At 48.3% G+C, this 26,562-nt stretch overlaps 1 protein-coding gene across 8 annotated transcripts in view; it reads left to right on the forward strand.

Moving 5' to 3' along the window:
• nsun6 (NOP2/Sun RNA methyltransferase 6) overlaps positions 1–26,562 on the forward strand; it is a 60,165-nt gene that overhangs the window by 9,708 nt on the left and 23,895 nt on the right. For 7 of the 8 annotated variants that reach the window (XM_072508555.1, XM_072508558.1, XM_072508552.1 and 4 more), the window contains 6 exons: positions 1,830–1,985; positions 9,143–9,231; positions 9,790–9,899; positions 12,164–12,317; positions 18,392–18,473; positions 20,392–20,511. In XM_072508555.1, the coding sequence (XP_072364656.1) occupies positions 1,863–1,985; positions 9,143–9,231; positions 9,790–9,899; positions 12,164–12,317; positions 18,392–18,473; positions 20,392–20,511 (678 nt within the window). In that variant the 5' untranslated portion in view covers positions 1,830–1,862. Of the gene's footprint in view, positions 1–1,829; positions 1,986–6,230; positions 7,737–9,142; positions 9,232–9,789; positions 9,900–12,163; positions 12,318–18,391; positions 18,474–20,391; positions 20,512–26,562 lie in introns of those variants that run through there. The other variant, XM_072508559.1, reaches the window with a different exon arrangement.

The raw sequence follows: 26,562 nt of genomic DNA on the forward strand, positions 1-26,562 counted from the left end.
TTGGGCAGACGCAGCATGGGTTCATAAAGGGCAGGTCGTGCCAAACTAATTTAGTGGAATTCTTTGAGGACATTAACAGTGCGGTAGATAACGTGGAGCCAATGGATGTGGTATATCTGGATTTCCAGAAAGCCTTTGACAAGGTGCCACACAAAAGGTTGCTGCATAAGATAAAGATGTATGGCATTAAGGGGAAAGTAGTAGCATGGATAGAGGATTGGTTAATTGATAGAAAGCAAAGAGTGGGGATTAATGGGTGTTTCTCTGGTTGGCAATCAGTAGCTAGTGGCGTCCCTCAGGGATCAGTGTTGGGCCCACAACTGTTCACCATTTACATAGATGATTTGGAGTTGGGGACCAAGGGCAATGTGTCCAAGTTTGCAGACGACACTAAGATAAGTGGCAAAGCAAAAAGTGCAGAGGATACTGGAAGTCAGCAGAGGGATTTGGATAGGCTAAGTGAATGGGCTAGGGTCTGGCAGATGGAATACAATGTTGACAAATGTGAGGTTATCCATTTTGGTAGGAATAACAGCAAAAGGGATTATTATTTAAATGATAAAATATTAAAACATGCTGCTGTGCAGAGAGACCTGGGTGTGCTCGTGCATGAGTCGCAAAAAGTTGGTTTACAGGTGCAACAGGTGATTAAGAAGGCAAATGGAAGTTTGTCCTTCATTGCTAGAGGGATGGAGTTTAAGACCAGGGAGGTTCTGCTGCAATTGTATAAGGTGTTAGTGAGGCCACACCTGGAGTATTGTGTTCAGTTTTGGTCTCCTTACTTGAGAAAGGACGTACTGGCACTGGAGGGTGTGCAGAGGAGATTCACTAGGTTAATCCCAGAGCTGAAGGGGTTGGATTACGAGGAGAGGTTGAGTAGACTGGGACTGTACTCGTTGGAATTTAGAAGGATGAGGGGGGATCTTATAGAAACATATAAGATTATGAAGGGAATAGATAGGTTAGATGCAGGCAGGTTGTTTCCACTGGCGGGTGAAAGCAGAACTAGGGGGCATAGCCTCAAAATAAGGGGAAGTAGATTTAGGACTGAGTTTAGGAGGAACTTCTTCACCCAAAGGATTGTGAATTTATGGAATTCCTTGCCCAGTGAAGCAGTAGAGGCTCCTTCATTAAATGTTTTTAAGATAAAGATAGATAGTTTTTTGAAGAATAAAGGGATTAAGGGTTATGGTGTTCGGGCCGGAAAGTGGAGCTGAGTCCACAAAAAAATCAGCCATGATCTCATTGAATGGTGGAGCAGGCTCGAGGGGCCAGATGGCCTACTCCTGCTCCTAGTTCTTATGTTCTCCGCGCCGGCCATGGCGGAGCTTTACACAGGCCGGCGCGGAGGGAAAGAATGCCCCCACGGCACAGGCCCGCCCGCAGATCGGTGAGCCCCGATCGCGGGCCAGGCCACCGTGGGGACCCCCCCCCCGGGGCCGGATCCCCCCGCAGGCCGCCCTCAGAGCCAGGTCCCGCCGATATGGACCTTGTCCATTTCACGCTGGCGGGACCGGACGAAAACGGGCGGCCGCTCGGCCCACCGGGGCCTGGAGAATCGCCTGGGAGGGGGGGGCACTGCCAACGGCCCCCGACCGGTGCGACGTGATCCCAGTCCCCGCCAAAAAAATGGCGCCGGAGAATTCGACAGTTGGGGGGGGGGGGGGGGGGGGGGGCAGGATTCACGCCACCCCTCCAGCGATTCTCCGACCCGACGGGGGGTCGGAGAATCCCCCCCATTAAGCTTATTTGATGCAGCCAAAAAACAGACTTTACTGCACTGTTTTATTGTGAAGATTTGTTCTTAACAATAAACATTCTGTTTTTAGCTTTTGACAGCTCTGGGATCTGAACAGTCCGAGATGAAATTTGATGCCCTTTTAAGCCGGTTGTCGCATCCTCCAGCTTTCACAAGCGTCAGAGTTCACACTTGTGCAGCCTCCACTGACCATATTAAAAAATTGTTGACTGAGGAGATCCGGAAGGTTTGAACTGGTTGTTTGTTCATATTTTAAAGATGCTAAATTGTAATGTGACTTCACCGGGCAAACTAGGTCTTGCTGGCCTCTTAATTTATATGCGTATAATGTTTTGTCTGAATGTATTGCATTAATTGCCTCGCTGAAATTAGTCAGCTGAATTGTTCAGAACAAGACCGTGATTAATTTATTGTAAAGTTACCAGCAAGTTATTCTTTTTTTCAAGTTGTTGAATGATGAAGTTTGCCAGTGGCAGAATCATTTGTTTTCATTGAAGTATCTCTACCACCTGTCACTGAGATAAATAATATGACAAACTTGGGTGAGAAATGATTAAACTCCAAAACTATTTTTAACTAGAATGAAATAAATTTGAAAAGCTCTTGTTGAAATCATCATGTAGTTGAAATTAAATCTCATCACTAGAGTCTACTGGCTTTACCAGAACTGTATACAATGGTGACTTGCTGGTGTGCCACTGGCATATTATATCACAGGATGGTTTGACGTCTGTTCTATCCAATTTCCCAAACATGTTTTCGCCCAACTGTACACACTTTAATCAGTTGTAAAGTGTCAGAGGGAGAGTTGACACACTGTGGCAATCTATTATGCTAATTGTGAAAAATGGCTGCAGACTGAGGGAATTACCTGTCCATCTTTTGAGGAATGGAGGATGACTAATTATCAATATAATATTTGCTGCGCTGGAAGTGATTGATAATATGTTTTTATAGCTGTCATTGATGAACTGTATCTGCAAAAACTAGGTGATGTTGAAAAACTGCAAGTAAAAATCAATGTTTTTCTTTACAATTACAAGTACGTTTTAAAACCTAGAAAATAAGTCAGAAAGAAGCATTTTTCTTTGCTAAACAGTCAGACCGAGTAAAGGGCGGAAAGCAGTCAAGGTTCCTAGGTTGTGTTCAGAATAATTTTCTACAGCAGTGTGTGTCCAGTCCAACAAGAAACGATGCATTGTTGCCCCCCAATGCATGATGAACTTCGTTCTTGGAAATGAGGTGAGCCAAGTATATCAAGTGTCAGCGGGTGATAATTTAGGAGATAGGGATTGTTGTGTTGTAAGGTTCAGTGTCATGATAGAAAAATAAAATAGGCAATCTGGAGTAAAAATAATTAACTGGGGGAGAGCCAATGGGGCAAGAACAGGCAAGTTAGACTAGAACAAAAGGTTGGCAGGAATGACTGTAGTTGAACAATGGGTTGCCTTCAAAACAGAAATGATCCGGACACAGTTAGGGTACAGTCCCTGAAAGGGTAAAGGTAGGGCAAACAAATCCCGAGCACCCAGGATGAAAAAGAAGATATAAATTAAGATAAGGAAGAAAAGATGTGTTTATGGCTGGTGTCAGGTTGAAAATACAGTTGAGAACCAAGCACATTGGAGAAGCGAAGAGGGATTATGAGAAAAGACCGGCAGATAACATAAAGGGGAATTCTGAATTTTTCTATAGGCATGTAAATTCAAAAAGTGTGAAAGAAAGAGGAGTAGGGCCGATTAGAGACCACATGGAGCTGGGGGCATGGCTGAGATAATCTTCACCAAGGAGGTAGATGCTACCCAAGGCAATGTGACAGATAGAAGGGGTCAAAATTGATGAGGAGAAAGCATTAAACAGACTGAAAGTTGACAAGGCACCAGGACCAAAAGAGATGCATCCAAGGATATTGAAGGAAGTGATAATGGAAATGAAATGAAATTGCAGGAGTGCTGGCCAGAATCCACCAGTCTTCTTTAGATTCAGGGGAGGTACAGAGGACTGGAGAATTGTAAATGTTTACTCCTTTGTTCAAAAAAGGTTACCACAGTGATTACAGGCTAGTTAGTTTAATATCAGTGATGGGCAAGCTTCTGGAAACAATTATTCAAGATAGACTTGGGGCACAATTCTTCCAAGAAGTTTCTAAGTGTGGTAGCGAGCGGGAATTGCCACGAGCTTCCCGGCGCTCGGCCCGGCGAGATCGTCACCGCAATACAACATCAATTGGTTCACTTAAGGAGCCCTTGCATCAAAAAATGACAGCTCACCAGCCGATTCGCCAGGATTGTGCTTGCAAGTCTCTCGCGAACAAAGTAGTGAAGTACATAAACTGCTCTTGCACAGCCAATCCCACTCAGCTTGCAGCCATGGCGCCGAGACGACTGACCCCACCATTCGGGGGTGTAGACGTAGGGAGGCTCCTAGAGGTGGTCGAGGCCAGGAGAGATGTCCTGTTCCCCCGATGGTCCCAGAGAGTCGGCCATAGGGTCAGTGCCGCCTGGGAGGAATGGCAGTGGCCATCTGCTCGGACAGCGTGACTAGGAGGACTGGCACCCAGTGCTGAGAGAACATTAACGACCTACACTGGGCAGCACAGATGCGTTGGAACCAAACTTCCCCCCCCCCCCCCCCCGCCCCACCACGCCACGACACTGCACCTGGCGCCACCCCCTCCCCAGAACCTTCCTGCGCTGAACCACGTGCAGCTAACGATGCCCTCTCTGTGCCTCCGCAGGAGAAGTTGTCCCACAACCATCAGGAGAGGGCTCAGATGGGCAGCGGCGTGCCGGACATCAGAATCCTCACCACCTTCGAGGAACAGGCCTTGGAAGTTCGGGGGGTGACCGCGGGCAGAGCGGTCACCAATGTGGATGTCGGAGCACGCCGCAGTGGTGAGGAATCACCTGGCCCCACCCAGATGGATGTCACATGCTAGTTGTTATTGCCATATTTTAATTACTCATCCTCCCCACTGGCCACGTCCATTCTCCTGCAGCACCTCCAGCCGTGGCACCAGCCATTTGGGGTGGTCCCCCTCCTCCCTGCCTCCCAGGAGAACACCTTGGAGGAGAGCTCCGAGGATGCCACCATAGATGCGTCACAGCTGTCATCCTCACCCTCCACCAGCGCAGAAACACGCACCTAGATTGGCAACGTTAGTGGGTCAGGCTTCTGGGACACATTTTGGTGGGCACCACACAGTTGCAGATGTAATTCGGCTGCAGGCAGTAAAGCCCAGGCGAGACAGCAGTCGGGAGTCTGCTGGATCCCAAGACCCAGCTAGGTCCAAGTCAGATGCTGAGCCTCTGGATCAGGTTTACCCAGAGCTGATGTGGCCGTGATATTCAGCAGGATAGCCAAATGGAGGAGTCCCAGAGGCTACGGGCGCAGGAGATGGTGCCAGCCATGCTAGGCACCAAGGCCAATACTGCTAGGGTGGTGATCGCAGTGGAGAGCTTGGTGCATGACATCTATCACCATGAGTGGAGATGCCCGATGCATGGTGCAGTTGGTGACAGCCATGGCTGCGGGCCTCGGTAGACAGTACGACTCGCTGGGGGACGTGACCCAGTACCAGGCTGAACTTGATAAGGTGCTGTGGGGTACGTCCCACTCTCAGATGGGCATAGCCGAGGCGCTGCGGAGCTTGTCCCAGTCACTGAGGAGCATCGCCGAGGGTGTCGACACCATGGTGCAGACATTGGGGAGCTGGCAGGGCCAGATGGCGCATGGGCAGCCGGGGCTCAATCCAACTGGGTCTCCGCATTGGTCTCCGGCCTCCTTACTTGCCTCATTAGCCAGGTCCTAAGCGGATACCCCTTATTCCCTAAGAGCCAGTCGGCCAGTCTGGAGTGGTCCTCGAAGATGTGGGGGACGTCTGACTGCCCCAGGATATAGCTGTCATGCACACTCCCTGGGAAGCGCGCACTCTAGTGCATGATCCGAAGGTGGTGGTTACACACGAGGTGGACATACAGGGGTGGACCCCATTCCTCCAGATGGCCCGGTGAGTGCAAGGCTACATGCGTGCAGTCTTATCAGCCCCTGAAACTGGGGCACCCTGGCGATGGTGGAGAACCCTGCCTCCCAGGCATCTTGTTGGGTTTGGTCCGTCTCAAAGTTTATATAGTTTTCAGGGCATCCATGACTTGTCGAATGCACCTGTAGCCTGCGAGATGCCACACAGGTCCCCGCTGGAGCCTTGGAATGATCCCGGAGTATAAAGGTTCAGGGCTGCGGTGACCGTGACGACCATGGAGAGCGGGTGTCCTCCTCCTCCACGTGGTGCAAAGTCCGCATGGACATGGCACTAGTGCCCCACCATCTTGTTGAGGAGAAGCCTCCTGCGGCATGCGCTGTCCGTCATTTGCTCGAAAGACCAGTGATGCTTGTACATCCTGGGTCGTTGCAGGCCTGCCCCTCTGGGTCTCACCCTAGCCTAATGGGCGACCGGGCCCTCAGGATGTGGGGCGGGGTCCTGCACTGAGCCACTGCCTCAAGCCTCTGTCGACGCTGCTGCTGCCGCCGCCACCTTCTCTGATGCCTGGCCTGCCAACAGCACCACTAGTGCAAGTTCCACAGAGTCCAAAATATTGTCCATCCGTTGAATATCTTTAAGGAATTGGGAGAGGGTGTTTGACTGACAACAGCGATGTCTTCCATCCCGGGAACCCCCATTGCCCCACCCCCCCACTCAAAAGGCGTAACGGCTAAAGCAGGGTGCCCGTTAACGGACCCGAGATCCTGAAGCCCTGACACCCGCACATAATGTTACCTGGACCGGGTGGTCCCATCCCCATTGCATTCACCCATCCTCTGGTCGTGGACATGTCCCCTGGGTGTTCGTATGTTGGCTGCTACGTCCATGGTGCTGCCTTCTGCAGTGTCCAGACATCATGCTCTGTTTGGGATGCTAGGCAATCACTCCCACATGCTAAATAGCACGCCCACCCAAGGAAATCCACTTGGGATTTGTGAAGTGCTTACTTAACCACAATTGCCAATTCCCTATTAGCAATAACCTTCAGCCACATGGACAAAGGCCTCTGCCATCAGTAGGGATCAGGGGTGGTCGGTGGGCATAGACTAGGGTTGCCCTCTGAATGGGTACACACGATCACTGGCGGAACCGCACGCAGTAGCCCGCCCAGCGGAGCATCCAGCCCAGCCGAGGGTAGACCCTCCCACCGAGCTCAGGGGCAGCAAGCCCAGTGCCCCTGTGCTCATTGCCTGTGAGTGAAGATGACTGCTCACCTCCTCGGCTCTCCGCAACAGCCTTTCCAACAGGTTCACATTTTTTAAAAAAGGAGTACTAATCGACGCCAGTGTAACCACTTGCTGAGGAGGCTGCTGGATCACTGGAGACCATTGGATATGGGGTGACTCCCGTTAATTGTATGGAAATAGGGCTTAAGTGGTGATTATTGGTTTCTCGCCACGCTCTGGCAAGATCCCAACTTCGCATACGGGAGCAGGCCAGTTGCATCGCAAACGGTTTGGCGCCCGACACGGTTCTCATTTTTGGCCTCTCCCGCTATTCACTGGCCTTGTGGCGCACTCGCTTGAGTGCAACAAGGCCACTGGACTGTGCCCTTGGTAGTCACATGGAAAAATTTGGGTTGATTAGGAAGAGCCAGCATAGATTTCTGAAGGGGAAATCACATTTAACTAACTTTTCATATAATCCCTACAGTGTAGAAGGAGGCCATTCAACCCATCGGATCAGCACCGGCGCTTGGAAAGCGCACCCAACTTAAGCCTACACCACCACCCTAACCTTTCTGACACTAAGGGTCAATTTGCCATGGCCAATTCACCTAACGTGCGCATCTTTGGACTATGGGAGGAAACTGGAGCACCTGGAGGAAACCCACACAGACACGGGGAGAATGTGCAGACTCCACGCAGGCAGTGACCCGAGACTAGAATTGAACCTTGGAGTTGTGAGGCCACCTTGCTGGAGTACTTTGACCAGGTATCAGAAAAGGTTGATGAGGGTAATGCCCTTGATGTGGTGCATATGGACTTTCAAAGGCATTCAATACAATGCCAAACCATAGATTTCTGAGAAAGGTTATAGCTCAAAGAATAAAAAGGATAATAACACTATGGATACAAAATTGACTGAATAATAGGAAGCAGAGAGTAATGGTCAATGGGCATTTTTCAGGCTGGAGGAAGGTTTGTAGTGGTGTTCCCCAGAGGCTGGTATTGGGATCCTTGCTTTTCCTGATATATATTAATGATCTAGATTGTAGTGTGCAGGGGACAATTTCAAAGTTTGTGGATGATACAAAGCTTGAGAAGTGGGCAGATAGTAGTTCATAAAATATATAGTATTCTGGGCGTTATTAATAGGGGCATAGTACAAGAGCAAGGAGGTTATGCTGAACTTAAACGAAACACTCGTTGGACCTCCAGTTGGAGTATTGTGTACAGTTCTGGGTGCCACACTACAGGAAGGGTGTGAATGTATTGGGGAGAGTGCAGAAGAGGTTGACTAGAATGGTTCCAGAGATGAAAAATTTCAGTTATGAGAAAAGATTGGAGAGATGGGGATTGTTGTCCTTGGCGAAAAGAAGGCTAAGAGGAGATTTGATAGAGATGTTCAAAATAATGAGGGGGCTGCACAAAGTAGATGGGGGAGGGGGAGCAGGGATAAAGGGAAGGGAGAGGAGGGGTAGGGGAGAAGAGGGGGAAGAAAGTGCTCCCACCCACAACCAAACCAGCCATGGGTGGGACTGAAAACTTCCACCCAGCATCTGTATAGCCAATGGCTGTTTGTAACTCAGGAGATTACTTTCTACATTGGTCTGTGAGTTCTGGAAACATCGATACCACCCCATTCACTTTAAGGGCACGATCTAGAACCTGCACTCGCCGTCTGTGCGATTGACAGCGTGGGTGGAAAATCTCATGAGAATGGGGAAGCTAATTTCATTGTTATTGGCAGATCTCCCCCCCCCCACCCCTTCACCCCAGCACAAATGATACTCCCTCACTAAATATTCATACCAGGTTTACAACAGGTGTGTGAGGCAGTCGAGGGGATCCCTCTGGGGGGTTTAGAGCTACGTATCGCCCCTGGGGGGGAAGTAGAGGAAATGGAGCAATATATGAGATGCTATTCAATGCCGAGCAGAAGTAGCCATAAGCAAGGAAGGTGGTTTTAGAAGCAATGGTGCATAACTGAAAAGTATGCTGAGATTGTTTTCGAAGACTTAACCAAATTAGTGGGTGAGGATTTTCTGAATCTGATGAATCCAAGTTTTAAGGAAATATTCAAAGATTGACAAGTTTGTTCTAATTATATGGATTTCTAAAACTAAATATTTTCGTGGCTTGAATTTTATCAAAATGCCGCCCTTTGTTCATTTACAGCAGTTTAAAGGATGGCCTATGAGTAATATTGCAGTATTAGAACATCCAGAGCTTCCAGACGTTCTTCTAATTCCCGTTCTTGGTCCCAGGTATGGAAATATGATTGTAGAAGGGAATTTGCTCCACAATGACCATTTGGAATTGTTCTTTCATTCTTCCCCTCTCCCTTTCTCCCTCCTTCACCCTCCCTTTCTCCCTCTTCCACTTCCTTTCTCTGTCTTCCCCTCCTGTTCTACTTCCTTCTGCCTCTTCCTCCTTTTCTCCCTCTTCCCATCGCCCTTTCTCTCTACTCTCCCTCCAGTTCTCCCTCCTTCTGCCCCTTTTTCCCTCCTCACTTTCTACCTTGCTTCCCTACCCTTCTCCCTATTTCCTTCCTTTCTCAGTCCTACCCCTCTCTTGCTCCCTGTTTCCCATTTTTCTCATGCCTCCCCTTCCCTTTTTACCACCTTCTCCTCCCTTTCTCCCTCCTCCCTTTCTTTCTCCCTTCTCTCCATCCTTTCTTTTGCCCTGCTCCTTATCATCTTTGATCCATTTGAAAAGATTACTTTAAACAATATACATTTTTAAGGAGCTTGTGGAGTATAAGAGTGGAAGGAAAATAACATAATTCAGAACTTTGTTTGAAAACTCTGATTTCTTGTTTGCAGGTTAAACCTACAGAGACATTCCATTGAAGTGATTGTGGGAGCACAATGTGGGAACGCTGTACTTCGTGGAGCACATGTTTTTATTCCTGGCATACTGTCAGCCCCAAAACGTGAGTTGTGTTGTTTATTTATTTCATCTTGCTGTTTCTCTCTTTAGGCAATTATCTTTGTCCTGCAGTGCATAATTTAGTACCTCACTTAAAGTGACTGCCACAAGCATGTTCATTTCGGAGAGTATTACAGCTGGTCCTGGGCTGAATCTAGTCTGAATCTAATCTAGCCCATGTTTGCAACAGGAGCCATTGAACAGAGAGCCTGCTTCCAGTGAGAATTTAGTAGTCACTGGCAGCAGGCTTTCTGGAGAGATGCTTTATTTCTTATCAAACTGGGCCTTCAGCTTGAGGTTCAAGAGACACTTTATTCCACATAAAACTTTGCTTTCAGCCCATGGTTTAACTTCAAGCCTTTGCCATCTCGTGAAAATAACAACCAGACTTACTGGAGAGTCAGCCCTTAAGTGGCCTTATGGGGAGAGTTTAGTTAGATCTTTTTGGAGGGAATTAATTGGAACCCTGCATCCAAGCTGCAGAATCAAAAGTGAAACTAAAAATTCAACCGTTGAAGCTCTGAAACATTCCAGTGGAATCGGATCCAATCGCCACCTGTTACCAGGTAGAGCATAGCCTTTTGGGCCAATTCATTGGCCGCCAGCCAAATCAATTAAACTGTGTCACTATCTGCAATCACCAGCCTAAAACAGCACCGCCCTCTGGATCCTGCTTTTTAAATTATAGGCACAGACTGCTTTGCCTTAAAGGTCACAGATCCATTAAATATCCATAGATTAAAAATGTAATGACAAAAATAAAAGAAGGGAAATAAGGGAATAAACAAGAACAAACAGGAAAGACCATTATACCATGTAAGGAATAATTGCTGGTCTCAAATAATGTAAGATCATGGGCTAGATCTTCCAATTAGCAGCAATGCTGAGTGCATGCCTACTGATACAGAAATAACTGCATGCTTACTTTTTTGGACACTTGCGGCCGGGACTTCCAATCCCAGCTGGAATAACAAAGTCTCGGCACAGGAAACTGCAGGGAGGACTGGCAGGGGAGCAGCATTGAGTACACCTGAGGGGCACAGGAAACTGCAGGGAGGACTGGCAGAGGAGCAGCATTGAGTACACCTGAGGGGCATAGGAAACTGCAGGGAGGATTGGCAGAGGAGCAGCGTTGAGTGCACCTGAGAGCAGAGGTACAGGTGGGAGAAAAGGGTTTTGGGTTTGATTGTGGGTGGGTGGGTAGCCATTTCAATAGTTGGATGGGGGAGGGGGGTGTAGTCAGATGGGGGGGGGTGAGAAGTTGCATTAGGGTGGGTAGTTTGGCCAGGGAGGGATCGAGGGTTGATGTTGGGTATGTGTGGGTATTGGTGAGTTGAGTTTATCATTGAATTACACCAGAGATTAAACAGTGTAGCAATTCTAGGCTAACTATCAGACTAAGTTGCGCATATCTAGCCCACGTCCACAACACAGAGATCTGTACAACGGGACTTTCACAGAAGCCCTGCTGCAACACAAGTCAACCCATTGGAAGTTTAAACTTTCTGGGCAATTAAGGTGCATGTGCACGTATCAGGATTTTCTCAAGGTCCCGACATGTACCAGCATCGCTGTTCCGGATACCGGAAGATCTGCCCCAATGTAGGATGGTGGTGATTTTGGATACGGGGGGCACAGGGAGCAGGAGTTTAAAGTCCTGAAAACTGCTGGTGGATCAAAACCCGTCATGGCCCCCCTCATTTTCATGTTTACTGGGGTGCGTTTCGAGATGTATACAAAACCCCTTTGGAGCACGTGAGTAAGTAACCCAAATAATTAATTAACTTGGAGTTAATCCAAGATTCTGCCTTCCTATCATCCTTCTTCTTTCTTCTGGTTTCACAACGATAGTGGGATCCAGCCATTCTGATCCATGCCAGGGCCCCTTTAAATGCAGAGCCTTTCACTGACTGGTGCAGGTTGTCATCTCACCTGCACCCTTTTATTGTTCAGGAAAGCCAAAATTGAGCTGCTAATATTGTTGCTGAGTTAAAGAACCATGGTAACGCTGGCAGTGAATCAAACAGGCTTTAACCCACCTCAGGCCCCTTCTTTCCTCCGCTGCTGCAATCAGTTCTACTTTAATAAACTTTAGCCAGTATATGTGTGATCTAACCATCATTGGTTAATTAATTGAAAAATATTCTTTAATCATGTTTTCCTAACACCCACTATAATCTAATATCCTATCTTTAATACTAGGTTTTATATTGTATTTTTATATTTATTTGTACAACACAAAATGAAAATGATCTTTCTCTGTTTCAGGAATGAAAGCAGGTGATGCAGTTTCTGTTTATTCAGATATTTGTGGCAAATGTAAAAGGGGTGCAGTCGAATTCATGGGATCAAAAACATTTGTGGGGAACGGAATTGCTGAATTAAGCCGCAATGAAATATTTTGCTCCAACTGCACTTTAAGGTAAATATTTTAGAAATACTGTGTGCTTTTACACATGATTGCTTTATTAATTCCAAAATAAACATTTCTGCATAATGAGTCAGAACCAAAATTGATATTAACCTTGTTACAATGTTTGTTAAGTTATAATGTGTTACACTCCTTAAGTATTCCATGTCCAGGCTCCCCTCCAATACATTTTGGAACATGCTCAACAAATAGATCTCAGCTTTGGGATGCACATAGAACATACATACAGTGCAGAAGGAGACCATTCAGCCCATCGAGTCTGCACCGATCCCCGTAACCCAATAACCCCTCCTAACCTTTTTGGATACTAAGGGCAATTTATCATGGCCAATCCACCTAACCTGCACGTCCTTGGACTGTGGGAGGAAACCAGAGCACCCGGAGGAAACCCACACAGACACTGGGAGAACGTGCAGACTCCGCACAGACAGTGACCCAAGCCGGGAATCGAACTTGGGACCCTGGAGCTGTGAAGCCGTAGTGCTATCCACTTGTGCTACTGTGCATATTCAGTGAATTGTTTTGAAGAGTTTTTGGACGTGATTCTCTGGAAACGATGCACCCGGCACCGATTCTGCTACGGTGTACAGCAGGACAGTCCCTAATCGGGGTTCGTGGAAGATGCTGGACCGATCGTGATGTTCCTGACCTGCGGCGTCTGATGCGATCTGGTTCACGCCCTCGCTGGGTGTGAACCAGACTTATATATTTTAATGAGTCATAAAACTCATTTAAATATGTGCAGCCCATTCGAGGCCAGAGTCTCCCGGCTCCCGGAATTCAGCGGCCCCACCGGTGCAGGGTGAGGCCAGCGTGAATCAGTACTGGTTTCCAAAAACCATGCCATGTGGGTTGGAGGCCTTTGGAGCCCATGGGTCATCCGGGACAGGCTGGGCAGGGTAGGGCAGTGCCAATGTGGCACCTGGCAGTGTCAATCAGGTTAGCAGTGCCCAGGTGCCAAAGGGTAGGCATGAAGGGGCCATGGCCATGAAAGGGGTGCATGAAGCAGGAAGCCTTAAGGAGTGCATGAAGGAGAGACATGAAGGGTGGGGAGGTTTGTAAGATGGGTATGAAAGGGGGAACTGAAGCAGTGCATTGAAAGGGGAGGTTAGCCCTCCATGACCCCATAGTGGGGTAGGCTCACTTGTTGGGGGGAGGGCAAAATGCCCTGATGCCGACGAAGATGGATGGATGTGTGGCCAGGCCACCCTCATGTCTGGGTGTCATGAGGCCGGGGGTGGGGGGGGAGAGGGAGTGCAGGTGTTGGTACAGACATTAGTGATGGGGGTTGGGAGCTTGCCCCTCCAGGGTTGAGGGTTGGAGTGTTGCCCATGTTGGTGGACATTGCAATCAGTGTCTGCGAGTAGGAGAGAGGGCATGATTTACCGGCACCGTCGCCGGAATCGGGACGGGATGTGGCTGGTAGATCCTGCAAGGGGCCTCTTCGGGATTTCCCCACGGATGTTACACCCCACAAGATCTAATCAGATCTTGCAAGACGTTGCAATCTGGATACTGCCCTCAATGGCGGGACCCAGACTTGCAGAGCTCACTTAACTCTGCTGACGCCAGATCGAACCAGCTCCCGGGACCTACTGGCCTTGCCCAGGAGACCCCAGCTGGGCAATGTTTAGCACTGCTCCACATAAACAGGGACCAGGTGGAAAGGCACTTATTGGGGTGTGGGACAGGGATAGCTGTCCCAGCCATTCGGAGGCACTGGGAGATTCGTACCTAGGCAGGCTGGCACCCTGGCGTGACTGCCATCCTGGCAGTGCCATCTAGTTGCAACCCTGGCACTGCCAGCATGCCTAGGTGGCAGTACCAAGGTGCCCAGGTGGCATTTTGCCCACACCAGGGATCGGGCCCAGGACTGCCCTGGCAATGTGATATGAGTGGAGGGCTTGAGGTCCCTCCAATAAGTGAGTTGGGGTGTTGGGGGTGTCCATGGTTCACGTTGGGGGCTCGAGAGATTGGGGTGCCATTTAAAAATAGCACTCTTCTGATCTCTTCCTGCATTGGCGAGCGGAGCTCTTCAGTGCCGGAAATGAGACTTGAGTGTGACCTCAGCGGGAAATAAAATAGAGTGCCGTTAGATAGCAGGGATAGAAGCGCCTGAAACACCCACTCTCATACCACCCAGAATGAACTCATTTTTTTCATTAGATTGTGCCCTAAGTTTGGGTGAATTGCGATCTAGATTGCGCCCATAAACCCAGTGGAAATCACTCCTCGATTCCCGCCCAGAATGACTCGAGTCATTTTTTGGGAGAATTTCACCCTCAGTTTTTTACTCACTCTTTTTTTAAAAATTTGAGTGTTTTGCATGTGAAATATAGAAATAGGATCACAGGAATTAGATTGGTCCATTCAGTCTCATCCTTCTTGAACTCCTTCGGAGGTCCCCAGCATCATAGATGCCAGTCTTCAGCCAATTTGATTGACATCAAGAAATGACAGAGGGGATTGGGTCTTGACACTATTCCCACAGTAGTACAGAAGACTTGTACACCACAATTTTTCGTGCTCTTGTCAAGCTGTCCAGTGCAGCTACAACACTGGCATCTACCTGGAAATGTGGAAAATTGTCCAGCCATGCCCGTTACACAGAAAAGCAGAACCCAGCCAATTACCATCCCTTCAGTCTACTCTTGATCATCAGTAAAATGATGGAAGAGGTCATCAACAGTTCTATCAAGTAGCACTTGCTTGGGCAGCACGGTGGCGCAGTGGGTTAGCCCTGATAACTCACGGCGTCGAGGTCCCAGGTTCAATCCCGGCTCTGGGTCACTGTCCGTGTGGAGTTTTCAGATTCTCCCCGTGTTTGCGTTCCCACAACCCAAAGATGTGCAGGGTAGGTTGATTGGTCATGCTAAATTGCCCCTTAATTGGAAAAAATGAATTGGGTACTCTAAATTTAAAATTTAAAAAAAAATTTTTAAGTACCACTTGCTCAGCAATAACTTGCTCACTGACACTCATAGAACATAGAACGATACAGCGCAGTACAGGCCCTTTGGCCCACGATGTTGCACTGAAACAAAAGCCATCTAACCTACACTATGCCATTATCATCCATATGTTTATCCAATAAACTTTTAAATGCCCTCAATGTTGGCGAGTTCACTACTGTAGCAGGTAGGGCATTCCACGGCCTCACTACTCTTTGCGTAAAGAACCTCAGTTTGGGTTCGGCCAGAGTCACTCAGCTCCTGGCTTCATTGCAGCCCATAAAGGAACCTAGCAAATGGGAATAGGGAAAAGCTCTCCACTGGTTGGATTCATACCTCGTACAAAGGAAGATGGTTGTTGCTGGAGGTCAATCGTATCAGTTCCAGGACATCACTGCATCAGTCCTTCAGGGTAGTGTGTCCTAGGCCCAACCATCTTCCACTGCTTCCATCAATGTCCTCCCTTCCATCATAAGGTCACGAGTGGGGATGCTTGCTGATGATTGCACAGTGTTCAGCATCATTCGCGACTCTTCAGATCCTGAAGCAGTCCCTGTCTAAATGCAGCAAGACCCAGACAATATCTAGGCTTGGGCTGAAAAGTGGCAAGTAACGTTCCAACAAGAGCAAATTTACTCATCGCCCTTGATAGTTGATGGCATTACCATAATTGAATCCCCCACTATTGACAATCTGGGGGCTACAAAGGACCAGAAAGTGAACTGGACTAGCCATATAAATACTGTGGCTACAAGAGCAGGTCAAAAGCTTGGAGTCCTGCAGTGAATAACTCGCTTCCCCACCGCCGACAAGGCACAAGTCAGGAGCATAATGGAATACCCTCCACAGGCCTGGACAAAATGCAACTCCAACAACATTCGTGAAGCTCAACACCATCCAGGACCAAGCAGCCTGCTTGATTTGTACCCTTTCCACAAACATTCACTCCCTCCACCACCAGCAAATAATGGCAGCAGTGCATATTATCTACAAGATGCACGGCTGGAACTCACCAAGACTCCTTAAACAGCACCTTTAAAAGCCACAAACACTACCATCTAAAAGGACAAGGGCAGCAGATATCTGGGAACACCACCACGTGGAAGTTCCCCTCCAAGTCACTACCATCCTCACTTGGAAACATGTCGTCATTCCTTCACTGTCACTCGGCCAAAATTTTGGAACACCCTCCCTAACAGCACAGTGGGTGTGCCTACACCTCAGGGACTTCAGCGGTTCAAGGAGGCAACATACCTCCACCTTCTCAAGGCAATTATGGATAGGCAATAAATGCTGACCTAGCCAGCAATATCTACATCCCATAAATAATTTTTTTTTAAAGTTCCTTGAGTCCATTCTACCATTCAGTTCGATCATTTCTGATCTATTACCTCAACTGTCTATTCACCTCAGTTCTCTAACCCTTAACAAAAATCTGTTAGCTTCATTTCTGAAATGTTAGTTGACCTAGCCTCAACGATGGGATGGGGGTGGGGGTGGGGGGCTTGCCAGATCTGATTGATTTCCGATCTAATCAGCCCACTCCCGTTGGTGAGATCCAGATCTCATGGCGAGAAACCAATGATCACCAATTAAGTCCAACCTACATATCATTAACGGAAGGATCCCATATTGAACGGTCACCCGTGACCTAAGCCCCTCCCCAGCGAGCGGTCACGCGGATGTCGTTCAGTAAACCTATTTAAAAACATGAAGCTACCACAGTGGCTGTTTTGGAGATACGAGGAGGTGAGTAACCATCTTGAATATCAGGTGGTCAGCCTGGGGGCACTGCCCTAGTAAGTGCATGGGGGAGGGGGGGTGGAGAACGGGCTCGGTTGGGCAGGTGGGCTGCCATCGGTGGGGTGTTTCCCCTTGGCTTGGGGGGGGTGGGGGGTGGCGCAGCGCCCACGGCTCTGCCGTGCCACCTTCCGGATCGTCTATATCCATGACTGGGACATTTCCAACCGCTGTGAGTCTGTCCCACCAAACACCCCCATGACAGATCCCCATCCGTGGTAATATGGTGAAGGTCACTAAATCCCATTGACCCTGGTGGCCGCTGGCTGCACAGTGATGGCTATTGCTGAGAGGGAATTGGCAATTCTAGTAATGTGAGCACTTCACATCTCCCAAGTGGATTCCCATGGGTAGGTGTGCGATTAACCAGGCGTTTGTTACTGCCTAGCATCCCAATCAGACTGTAAGGCCTGGACATTTTGCCTCAACTCTGGAGACATCAACACCGCAAAGGCAGCAGCCAACATTCTAACGCCCAAGAACTGGGCCACAGAACTGGGGACATCCTTGCGACCAGAGGATGGGTGTGTGACTAGGGAGGGAACGAGCGCCCAGTCCAGGTAATGTTTCCAGCGCGTTTCTGGGGTTTAGTCCCCAGGAGCCCCTGTGGCCGGGGGTGTGTGTGTGCAGGGCATGTGGGATGGCACCCTTTGTCCGTCATTGCACCCACCGTCCCCCCACAACTGTGGTCTCGAATGAAGATTTAAATATGCTAATCTAGTTCACACCTAGCGAGGGCATGAACCAGATCCTGTCAGCTGTTTCTGCATCAGAAACTGTTGGGTGTCCGGCGCAAATCCCATTTCGGAATTCTTCTGACATGGCGGGATTTGCGGCAGGTGAAATGTGGCCGGCGAATCACCCCCAAAGTGTCTTTCTTGAATTGCAGTGTCTAGAACTTAACAAAATACTCTAAATGACGTCTAATCAAAACTTTAACGTAACATCCACTCCTTTGCATTCCAGCCCTCGAGAGATAAAGCCAATATTCCATTAGCTAACATATTCCATTAGGTGACATGTTTCCCATCATATTTCATAGATTATTTACAGGTTTCATTTCATTTCAAAATGCAGCTTTTTACAAATGAAATTGTTTCTGAAATAAGTTTGTCACAGAATATGGAGCACCATTTGAAACAAAATAAAGACCTACATAACATTGTATTCTAGTTCCTAATAATGATACAATATCATTAACATTTTGGCATCTAAAATAATGCTATTAAATCCTTAAGGATTGGAATTGCAAACTTTGTCTGTGCATACAATATTTTTCACACGTAACTGTATTTGCTCTATATTTATTTTCAGGGGTGTGGGAATAAGGATGGCAGAGCCAGTTTACATTAGCCCATCATTTGACAATCTGTTATCTCGCTTTGTGTTTTTACAGGCAAGTCTGAACTCCGCTATGTCTTTACATTACAGATGCAATGTTGGTTTAGTCTTTTTCATGTAGTCATTGCCTACCCTTGTTCCACTCTTGTCGCGTGTGATTATCAATCATTCACTTTTTATTCCATTCTGATACTAACATCTGCTTTAACAGCTCTGTACGTACTGCATGGTGTTCACAAAGGATTTAGCTTACAGCAATAAAGGTAGATAATGCTGGAAATACTCAGCAGGTCAGGCAGCATCTCTGGAAAGAGATTTTATGGGGTGCTGCTGTCCCTACCCCCACCCCCCCATGTTAATATTTCAGGTGGGAGCCCACCTGGGGGGGCAAGGAATTAACAGCTGCTTTGCAACCTGGATTGGAGCCACTTAGACAGGAGGTTCCACCTCAACTGCCTAGCACTGGCAGCGCCACTGGGACATCCGATGTGTGTAGAGACCACACCTCTGGGAACATGGCGTGGGCTGCACCCACTGCTGCTTATATCCTGGTGGTGGCAGGATGAGGCCCTGTAGTAGGCATTATTTGCCTACATCAGAGTCTAAATTGGCCCACTGATGGGTGGATCGTCACCAGCTAGCCGCACCACTTGTAAGATTGTGCTGGCGGAAGGGTCAGGGGATATAGGGCAGGCCACCTGTTGGATTTGCATGCCCCTCTCCACCTTCAAACTTGCATATAATCCAGCCTAATGTTTCAGGTCAAGGATCAGAATTGTGAAAAGCTAGAGATATAACAGATTTTGAGTAGGTGTAGAGGCAGCAGATATTGGTATGGGTGGGGGGAGAGAAGAAAAAGGGAAGGTGTGTGAGAGAGTTGCATCGTTTGTTGATCTCAAAAACAAATTTCAGTTGGAATCCACATGGAATAAGACCAATGTTTTTCTTAAAACTTATTGTATTTCTGACATTTCAAATTCTAATGAAACGTTGTCAATGTAAAATCATAGATTCATAGAATTTACATTGCAGAAGGAGGCTATTCGGCCCATTGAGTCTGCGCCGGCCCCTGGAACGAGCACCCTACTTTAGTCCATATCTCCACCCTAACCCACTAACCCCACCTAATGTTTTTGGACACTAAGGGCAATTTAGCATGGCCAATCCATCTGACCGGCCCATCTTTAGACTGTGGGAGGAAACTGGAGCACCCGGAGGAAACCTAAGTAGACACGGGGAGAAAGTGCAAACTCCACACAGACAGTCACCTGAGGCCTGAATTGAACCCGGATCCCTGGAGCTGTGAGGCAGCAGTGGTAACCACTGTGTCACCGTGCTGTTGACTCTCTTTCTCGCTCCACATCTGCTACCAGGCCTGCTGAATATTTCCAGTGTTTTCTGTTATTTTTTCAGGTCCCAGCAACTACAGTATTTTATTTGTTTTTTTCAATAGTTGTTTATGTTTTATATAAACCGTAAGCTTAACTATTGTTGCTTTGGATGTCTCCTTATTGATATCTTTGACAAAAGAATGACAGTCAGTGCTTTTATGGGCTCATGTCAAAATTAACAATTTAAAAATCCTTTGAGAATTCTCTTCAATCCAATTCCCGTTGCCAATAAACACCTCGGAATGTCAGGAGCTCCTTAAATGACAGTTTATTTATCAATGAGCAGCCATTTGAAGAAAAGATGGGAATTCAGGGAGCTGAATTCACAGCTGTATTCATGTAATTTGCTTAAGGTACACACTTTTAGTATTCATTTAACCACCAGTGGAATGTCTTGAGGGATGGTAGCAGAGGTTTAGTGTCATCCCCTTCCTACCCTCCTTGCGATAAAATAATATGCTGCATTGTTTAAGGGTTTACTTTTGGGATATACATGGAAACTTGTATTTCAAATACTGAAAAGATGTCAAATTAATTGTGGAGGTCTATGCAGTGTGATAATATACCTTTCTTAATGTTCAGAACTTGCCATCTGTGGTAGTGAGTCACGTGTTGGATCCTAAACCTGGAGAGAGAATCTTGGATATTTGTGCTGCTCCTGGTGGGAAGACTACTCATATTGCAGCATTAATGAATGATAAGGTAGGAATAAAGCACTGTAAATAATCTGCATTGTGGAAAACAAAAATATTTTTATAATGAAAAATAGAAGGATGTTTGTTTTTACCAAAAGAACCATCAACAGAAGTATAACTTAAAGTAGTGAAGTCAGATCTGACAGTCAGCGGCTAAGCTTAGTGTGCATATTTGCCCTTCAGCCAATCAAATGACCGTTCAGTCAGCAATGGCAGTAAATGTGAGAGATCATCCAGAATCTAAGACAAAAGTGAAAGCATTTGAGTTGCAGAGCAGATCAACAGAGGTGTGATTTCCATTTTAATTAAATAGTCATAGAGTCATAGATGTTTACAGCAAGGAAACAGGCCCTTCGGACCAGCTTAACCATGCTGCCCAGTTTCTATCACTAAGCTAGTCCCACTTGTCTGCATTTGGCCCATATTCCTCTATACCCACCCTGCCCATGTAACTGTCTAACTGCTTTTTTAAAGGATAAAATTGTTCCTGCCTCTACCACTGCCTCTAGCAGCCCGTTCCAGATGCTCACCGCCCTGTGTGTGAAGAAATTTCCCCTCTGGTCTCTTTTGTATCTCTCTCCTCTCACCTTAAACCTATGCCCTCTAGTTCTAGACTCCTCTCTTATCGATGCTCCTCATTATTTTATAGACCTTTGATAAATGATAAATTTTAGTGACTACAAATTAAAGGTGGCAGCTGAGAGGGGAAGAAGCTGGAGACTGTATTCTGTATGAAAGTTTAAACTTTATTTCTCTGAGTTGGTCTTGTAGTAAAACTAAAAAATAACAGATTGGTCCTAATACTGTATTGGTGAAAAATATCAAAGTCATAAATCCAGTAGTGTTCCTAAGGGAGGAAATGTAGCCGGCAAGCAGTGACCTAACAGTATTTTCTAGAATGGTTCCCTTTCAGCAGTGCTTTGGATACTGAAAATTACTTTTCAGAATTTCAGTTTAGCCAAAAAAATGACCAAACTGGGTGAAATACACGAATGCCTTCACCAATTCTCTTGAAGATGTTCATTTAATTTAAAACAAATTTCACAGGATGTGAGAGTCGCTGACCAACTCAGCATTTTTATTGCCTGTCCCTAATTGCCCTTGAGAAGGTGGTGGTGAGCTGCCTTCTTGAACCGCTGTAGTCCATGAGGCGTAGGTACACCCATAGTGCTGTGAGGGACAGAGTGCAGGATTCTCTGATCCTGAGACTAAGTGTTGACGCTGTCGTAAACGACGTGGCGTTTCTTGACGGTGTCAACATGGCCTCGGGAGCAGCAATTCTGACCCCTACAGGGGGCCAGCATGGCACTGGAGTGACCCACGCCGCTCCAGCTGCCGATCCCCGGCGTCAGATGGGCGCCGCGGGTCTGCGCATGCAGTGCGACCGGCGCCAATGTGCTCATGAGCAGTGGTTCCCTTCTCACCGGCACCGATGCAACATGGCGTAGAGCTATTGGGGCCGGCGCGGAACAAAAGAGGCCCCCAGCCCAAGAGGCCGGCCCGCTGATCGGTAGGCTCCGATCGCGGCCCAGGCCACAGCAGAGCACCCCCCCCCCCCCCCCCCCCGGGTTCGGAACCCCCCACCAGGCCGCCCCCAGGTGCATCCACGCCGAAGTCCCGCCTGGTAAGTGCAGGTGTGAACGACGCCAGCGGGACTCGGCTTTTTTATCGTGGCCGCTATGCCCATCCCGGGCCGCTCTCCGGAGAATTGGCGGACCGGTGGCGTGGCGCGATTTGCGCCAGTCCCGGCGATTCTCCGGCCGTGTCCCGGGGTGAGAGAATCCAGCCCAGAGTTCCTGGATTTTGACTCAGCAACAGTGAAGGAAGCGCAATATAGGCCGGAATTTCCCGTTGTGAATCCACCCCGTTACTGCTGCTTGCAATGACAGAGAATCTAGCGCTCAGCCAAATCTCCCATTCACTGCAGCGGGACTGGGGAATCCCATTACCGTGAACCGATGGAAAATCCCACCCATAGTCTCACGTTATGGTGGTGTGTTGCTTGGATGACAACTAGCAGCGGATGGTGTTCCTATGCATCTGCTGCCCTTGACCTTTTTGGTGATGGAGTTCATGGGTTTGGAAGGTGCCTTGTGAGTTGCTGCAGTGCATCTTGTAGATGGTACATAACTACTACTCACAGACCAGAACAGTTAAGGATGGCATATTTATTTTTCTAAAGGGCATTAGTGAACTAGAGGGGGTTTTGCATCAATTGATGATGGTTGTCATGGACACTATTACTCACACAAGCTTTATATTCCACATTATTAATTGAATTTAAATTCCACCAGCTGCCATGGTGGGATTTAAACCCATGGCCGGAAAGCATTAGCCTGGGACGTTGGATTACTAACCCAGTGATATTACCATGACTTCACTGTCTTCCCCCAATGTGCGCCGATGGTGGTGGAGGGCCAGTCAAGCGGACTGCTTTGTCCTGGGTGGTGTTGAGCTTCTTGAGTGTTGTTGGAGCTGCACTAATCAAGGCAAGTGGAGAGTATTCTATTACACTCCTGACTTGTGCCTTGCAGAAGATGGACAGGGTTTGGAGAGTCAGCAGATGAATTACTCACTGCAGAATTCTCAGCCTCTGACCAGTTTCTCGTCAATGGTAACCCCCCAGGATGTTGATAGTGGGTAATTTGGTGATGGTAATTCCATTGACTATCAAGAGATGGTAGTTAGATTCTCTCTTGTTGGAGATGTCATGGTCTGGCTCTTGTGTGGTGTGAGTGTTACTTGTGAGCCCAAGCCTGAATGTTGACCAGCTCTTGCTGCATATATAAGTATAATAGATAGATTTAGAAATATTAGCTTGCGCACCGTTTTAAGAGCCCTCTTGAATGAAAGTTGATATTTAACCATTGGTATAATGCCAGCCCAACCTTTTTTATTTCACTTTGTAGCATTGGACAAAAGGAAATTTTATGATCCGTGTTTGACAATACACTGAAAAAGGAATCCAGTAATATTTTAACTTGGGCATTTTTGGGTCAGGTTGTGAATTTTCAACCACAGCTAAACTAAGACCATAAGACATAGGAGCGGAAGTAAGGCCATTCGGCCCATCGAGTTCACTCCACCATTCAATCATGGCTGATTTCAACTCCATTTACCCGCTCTCTCTCCATAGCCCTTAATTCCTCGAGAAATCACAAATTTATCAACTTCTGTCTTAAAGACACTCAACGTCCTGGCCTCCACCACCCTCTGTGGCAATGAATTCCACAGACCCACCACTCTCTGGCTGAAGAAATTTCTCCTCATCTCTGTTCTAAAGTGACTCCCTTTTATTCTAAGGCTGTGCCCCCGGGTCCTAGTCTCCCCTGCTAATGGAAACAACTTCCCTATGTCCACCCTATCTAAGCCATTCATTATCTTGTAAGTTTCTATTAGATGAATGAAAAATGAAAATCACTTATTGTCACAAGTAGGTTTCAAATGAAGTTACTGTGAAAAGCCCCTAGTCGCCACATTTCCGGCGCCTGTTCGGGGAGGCTGTTACGGGAATTGAACCGTGCTGCTAGCCTGCCTTGGTCTGCTTTCAAAGCCAGCGATTTAGCCCTGTGCTAAACAGCCCCTAAGGCCCCTAGTCGCCACATTCCGGCGCCTGTTCGGGGAGGCTGGTACGGGATCTCCCCTCAACCTCCTAAACTCCAATGAATATAATCCCAGGATCCTCAGACGTTCATCGTATGTGAGGCCTACCATTCCTGGGATCATCCGTGTGAATCTCCGCTGGACCCGCTCCAGTGCCAATATGTCCTTCCTGAGGTGTGGGGCCCAAAATTGCTCACAGTATTCTAAATGGGGCCTTACTAATGTTTTATAAAGCTTCAGAAGTACATCCCTGCTTTTATATTCCAAGCCTCTTGAGATAAATGACAACATTGCATTTGCTTTCTTAATTACGGACTCAACTTGCAAGTTTACCTTTAGAGAATCCTGGACTAGGACTCCCAAGTCCCTTTGCAGTTCAGCATTATGAATTTTGTCACCGTTTAGAAAATAGTCCATGCCTCTATTCTTTTTTCCAAAGTGCAAGACCTCGCACTTGCCCACGTTGAATTTCATCAGCCATTTCTTGGACCACTCTCCTAAACTATCTAAATCTTTCTGCAGCCTCCCCACCTCCTCCATACTACCTGCCCCTCCACCTATCTTTGTATCATCGGCAAACTTAGCCAGAATGCCCCCAGTCCCGTCATCTAGATCGTTAATATATAAAGAGAAGATTTCCGGTTGCGGCTATGCGGAGCTAAGCCGCACGATTCGGCAGCTCCCGCTACCACGGACTTTCGGGCTCGGTAGAGGAGCCCCAACTGAACTTTTTTAAACGCAACCCGTGGGGAAGGGAAGAGAGAGGTCCCCCTCCAACGTCTATGAAACGGACCAGAAGTGTAACGGCCAAAGGAGTGGCACTGGAGCAACGGGAGAAGCAAGGGAAAGAAAACAAAATGGCGGTGGCCAGGGACAAAGGGGAGCTGCAGGAGTTCATCAAGCGCTGCTTCGAGGAGCAGCGCGAGGAGATGCGCAAGGAGATGTTGGCGCCTATGCTTTCGGCAATTGAAGGACTCTGGATCACCCAGAAGGCCCAAGAAGTTAAGATCCAGGAGGTACAGAAAAGAGTCAGTCAGAATGAGGACGAGCTTGTGGGCCTGGCGGTGAGAGTGGAGCAGAACGAGGCGCTACACAAGAGGTGGGCGGGAAGACTCGAAGACCTGGAGGACAAGTCGAGGAGAAAGAATCTGCAAATTCTGGGTCTCCGTGAGGGAGTGGAGGGGGCCGATGCCGGGGCATACCTGAGCACGATGCTCGAGGCGATGATGGGCACGAAGGCCCCTTCGAGGCCGCTGGAGTTGGACGGGGCACATCGGGTGCTGGCGAAGAAGCCCCAGGCAAATGAGCCTCCAAGGGCGATGGTGGTGAGGTTCCACCGGTTCACGGACAGAGAGTGGGTCCTGAGATGTGCCAAGAAGGAGTGGAGCAGTAAGTGGGACAATGCAGAGATCCGAATATACCCGGACTGGAGCCAGAGGGGGCGGAGCGGGCTTTGGAAAGCGCGGGGTTTTTTCCCGCGCACGGGAAGAAAGGCGGGAAGGGGAACGAAGGAATGCATATTGATTGGGCGACTCCCACACGGGGAGGTGAATGGGACGGCGGGGTCAGCAGGCGTCAGCTGACTTACGGGAGTGACATGGGGGGAGCAAAAAAGCTAGACAGGGGTCTAGCGGGGGGGGGGGAAGGGTTGCTGCTGCACTGGCCAAAAGGGAATGGGACACAGAAGAGGTGGTCGGGACGGGGGTCCCCCGGCTGGGGGACTGGAGGGTGAGGGAGGCGTGGACACGGGACTGGCCCAGAAAAGGAGATGGGTAGTCGGCGGAAAGGGGGGGGTGAGAGCCCCTCCAATCCGGCTGATAACGTGGAATGTGAGGGGCCTGAATGGGCCGGTGAAGAGGGCTCGAGTGTTCGCGCACTTAAAGGGACTGAAGGCGGACATGGTCATGCTCCAAGAGACACACCTGAAGGTGGCGGACCAGGTCAGGTTAAGAAAGGGATGGGTAGGACAGGTATTCCACTCAGGACTGGACGCGAAGCATAGAGGGGTGGCAATATTGGTGGGAAAGCGGGTGTCATTTGAGGCCAAGACTATTGTAGCGGACAATGGAGGGCGATATGTAATGGTGAGCGGTAGGCTGCAAGGGACGTGGGTGGTGTTGGTAAACGTATACGCCCCGAACTGGGATGATGCAGGATTCATGAAGCGCATGTTTGGGCGCATTCCGGACCTGGAGATAGGAGGCCTGATAATGGGAGGGGACTTCAATACAGTGTTGGATCCAGCACTGGACCGCTCCAAATCAAGGACTGGAAAGAGGCCCGCGGCGGCCAAGGTACTTGGGGGGTTTATGGATCAGATGGGGGGAGTGGACCCATGGCGGTTTGCAAGGCCGCAGGTCAGGGAATTTTTTTTCTTCTCCCATGTACACAAAGCCTACTCCCGGATAGATTTCTTTGTTCTGGGTAGGGCGCTCATCCCGAGGGTGGAGGGGAC

Source organism: Scyliorhinus torazame, chromosome 6 (genome assembly GCF_047496885.1).
Source record: "Scyliorhinus torazame isolate Kashiwa2021f chromosome 6, sScyTor2.1, whole genome shotgun sequence".
NCBI classification, from domain to species: domain Eukaryota; kingdom Metazoa; phylum Chordata; class Chondrichthyes; order Carcharhiniformes; family Scyliorhinidae; genus Scyliorhinus; species Scyliorhinus torazame.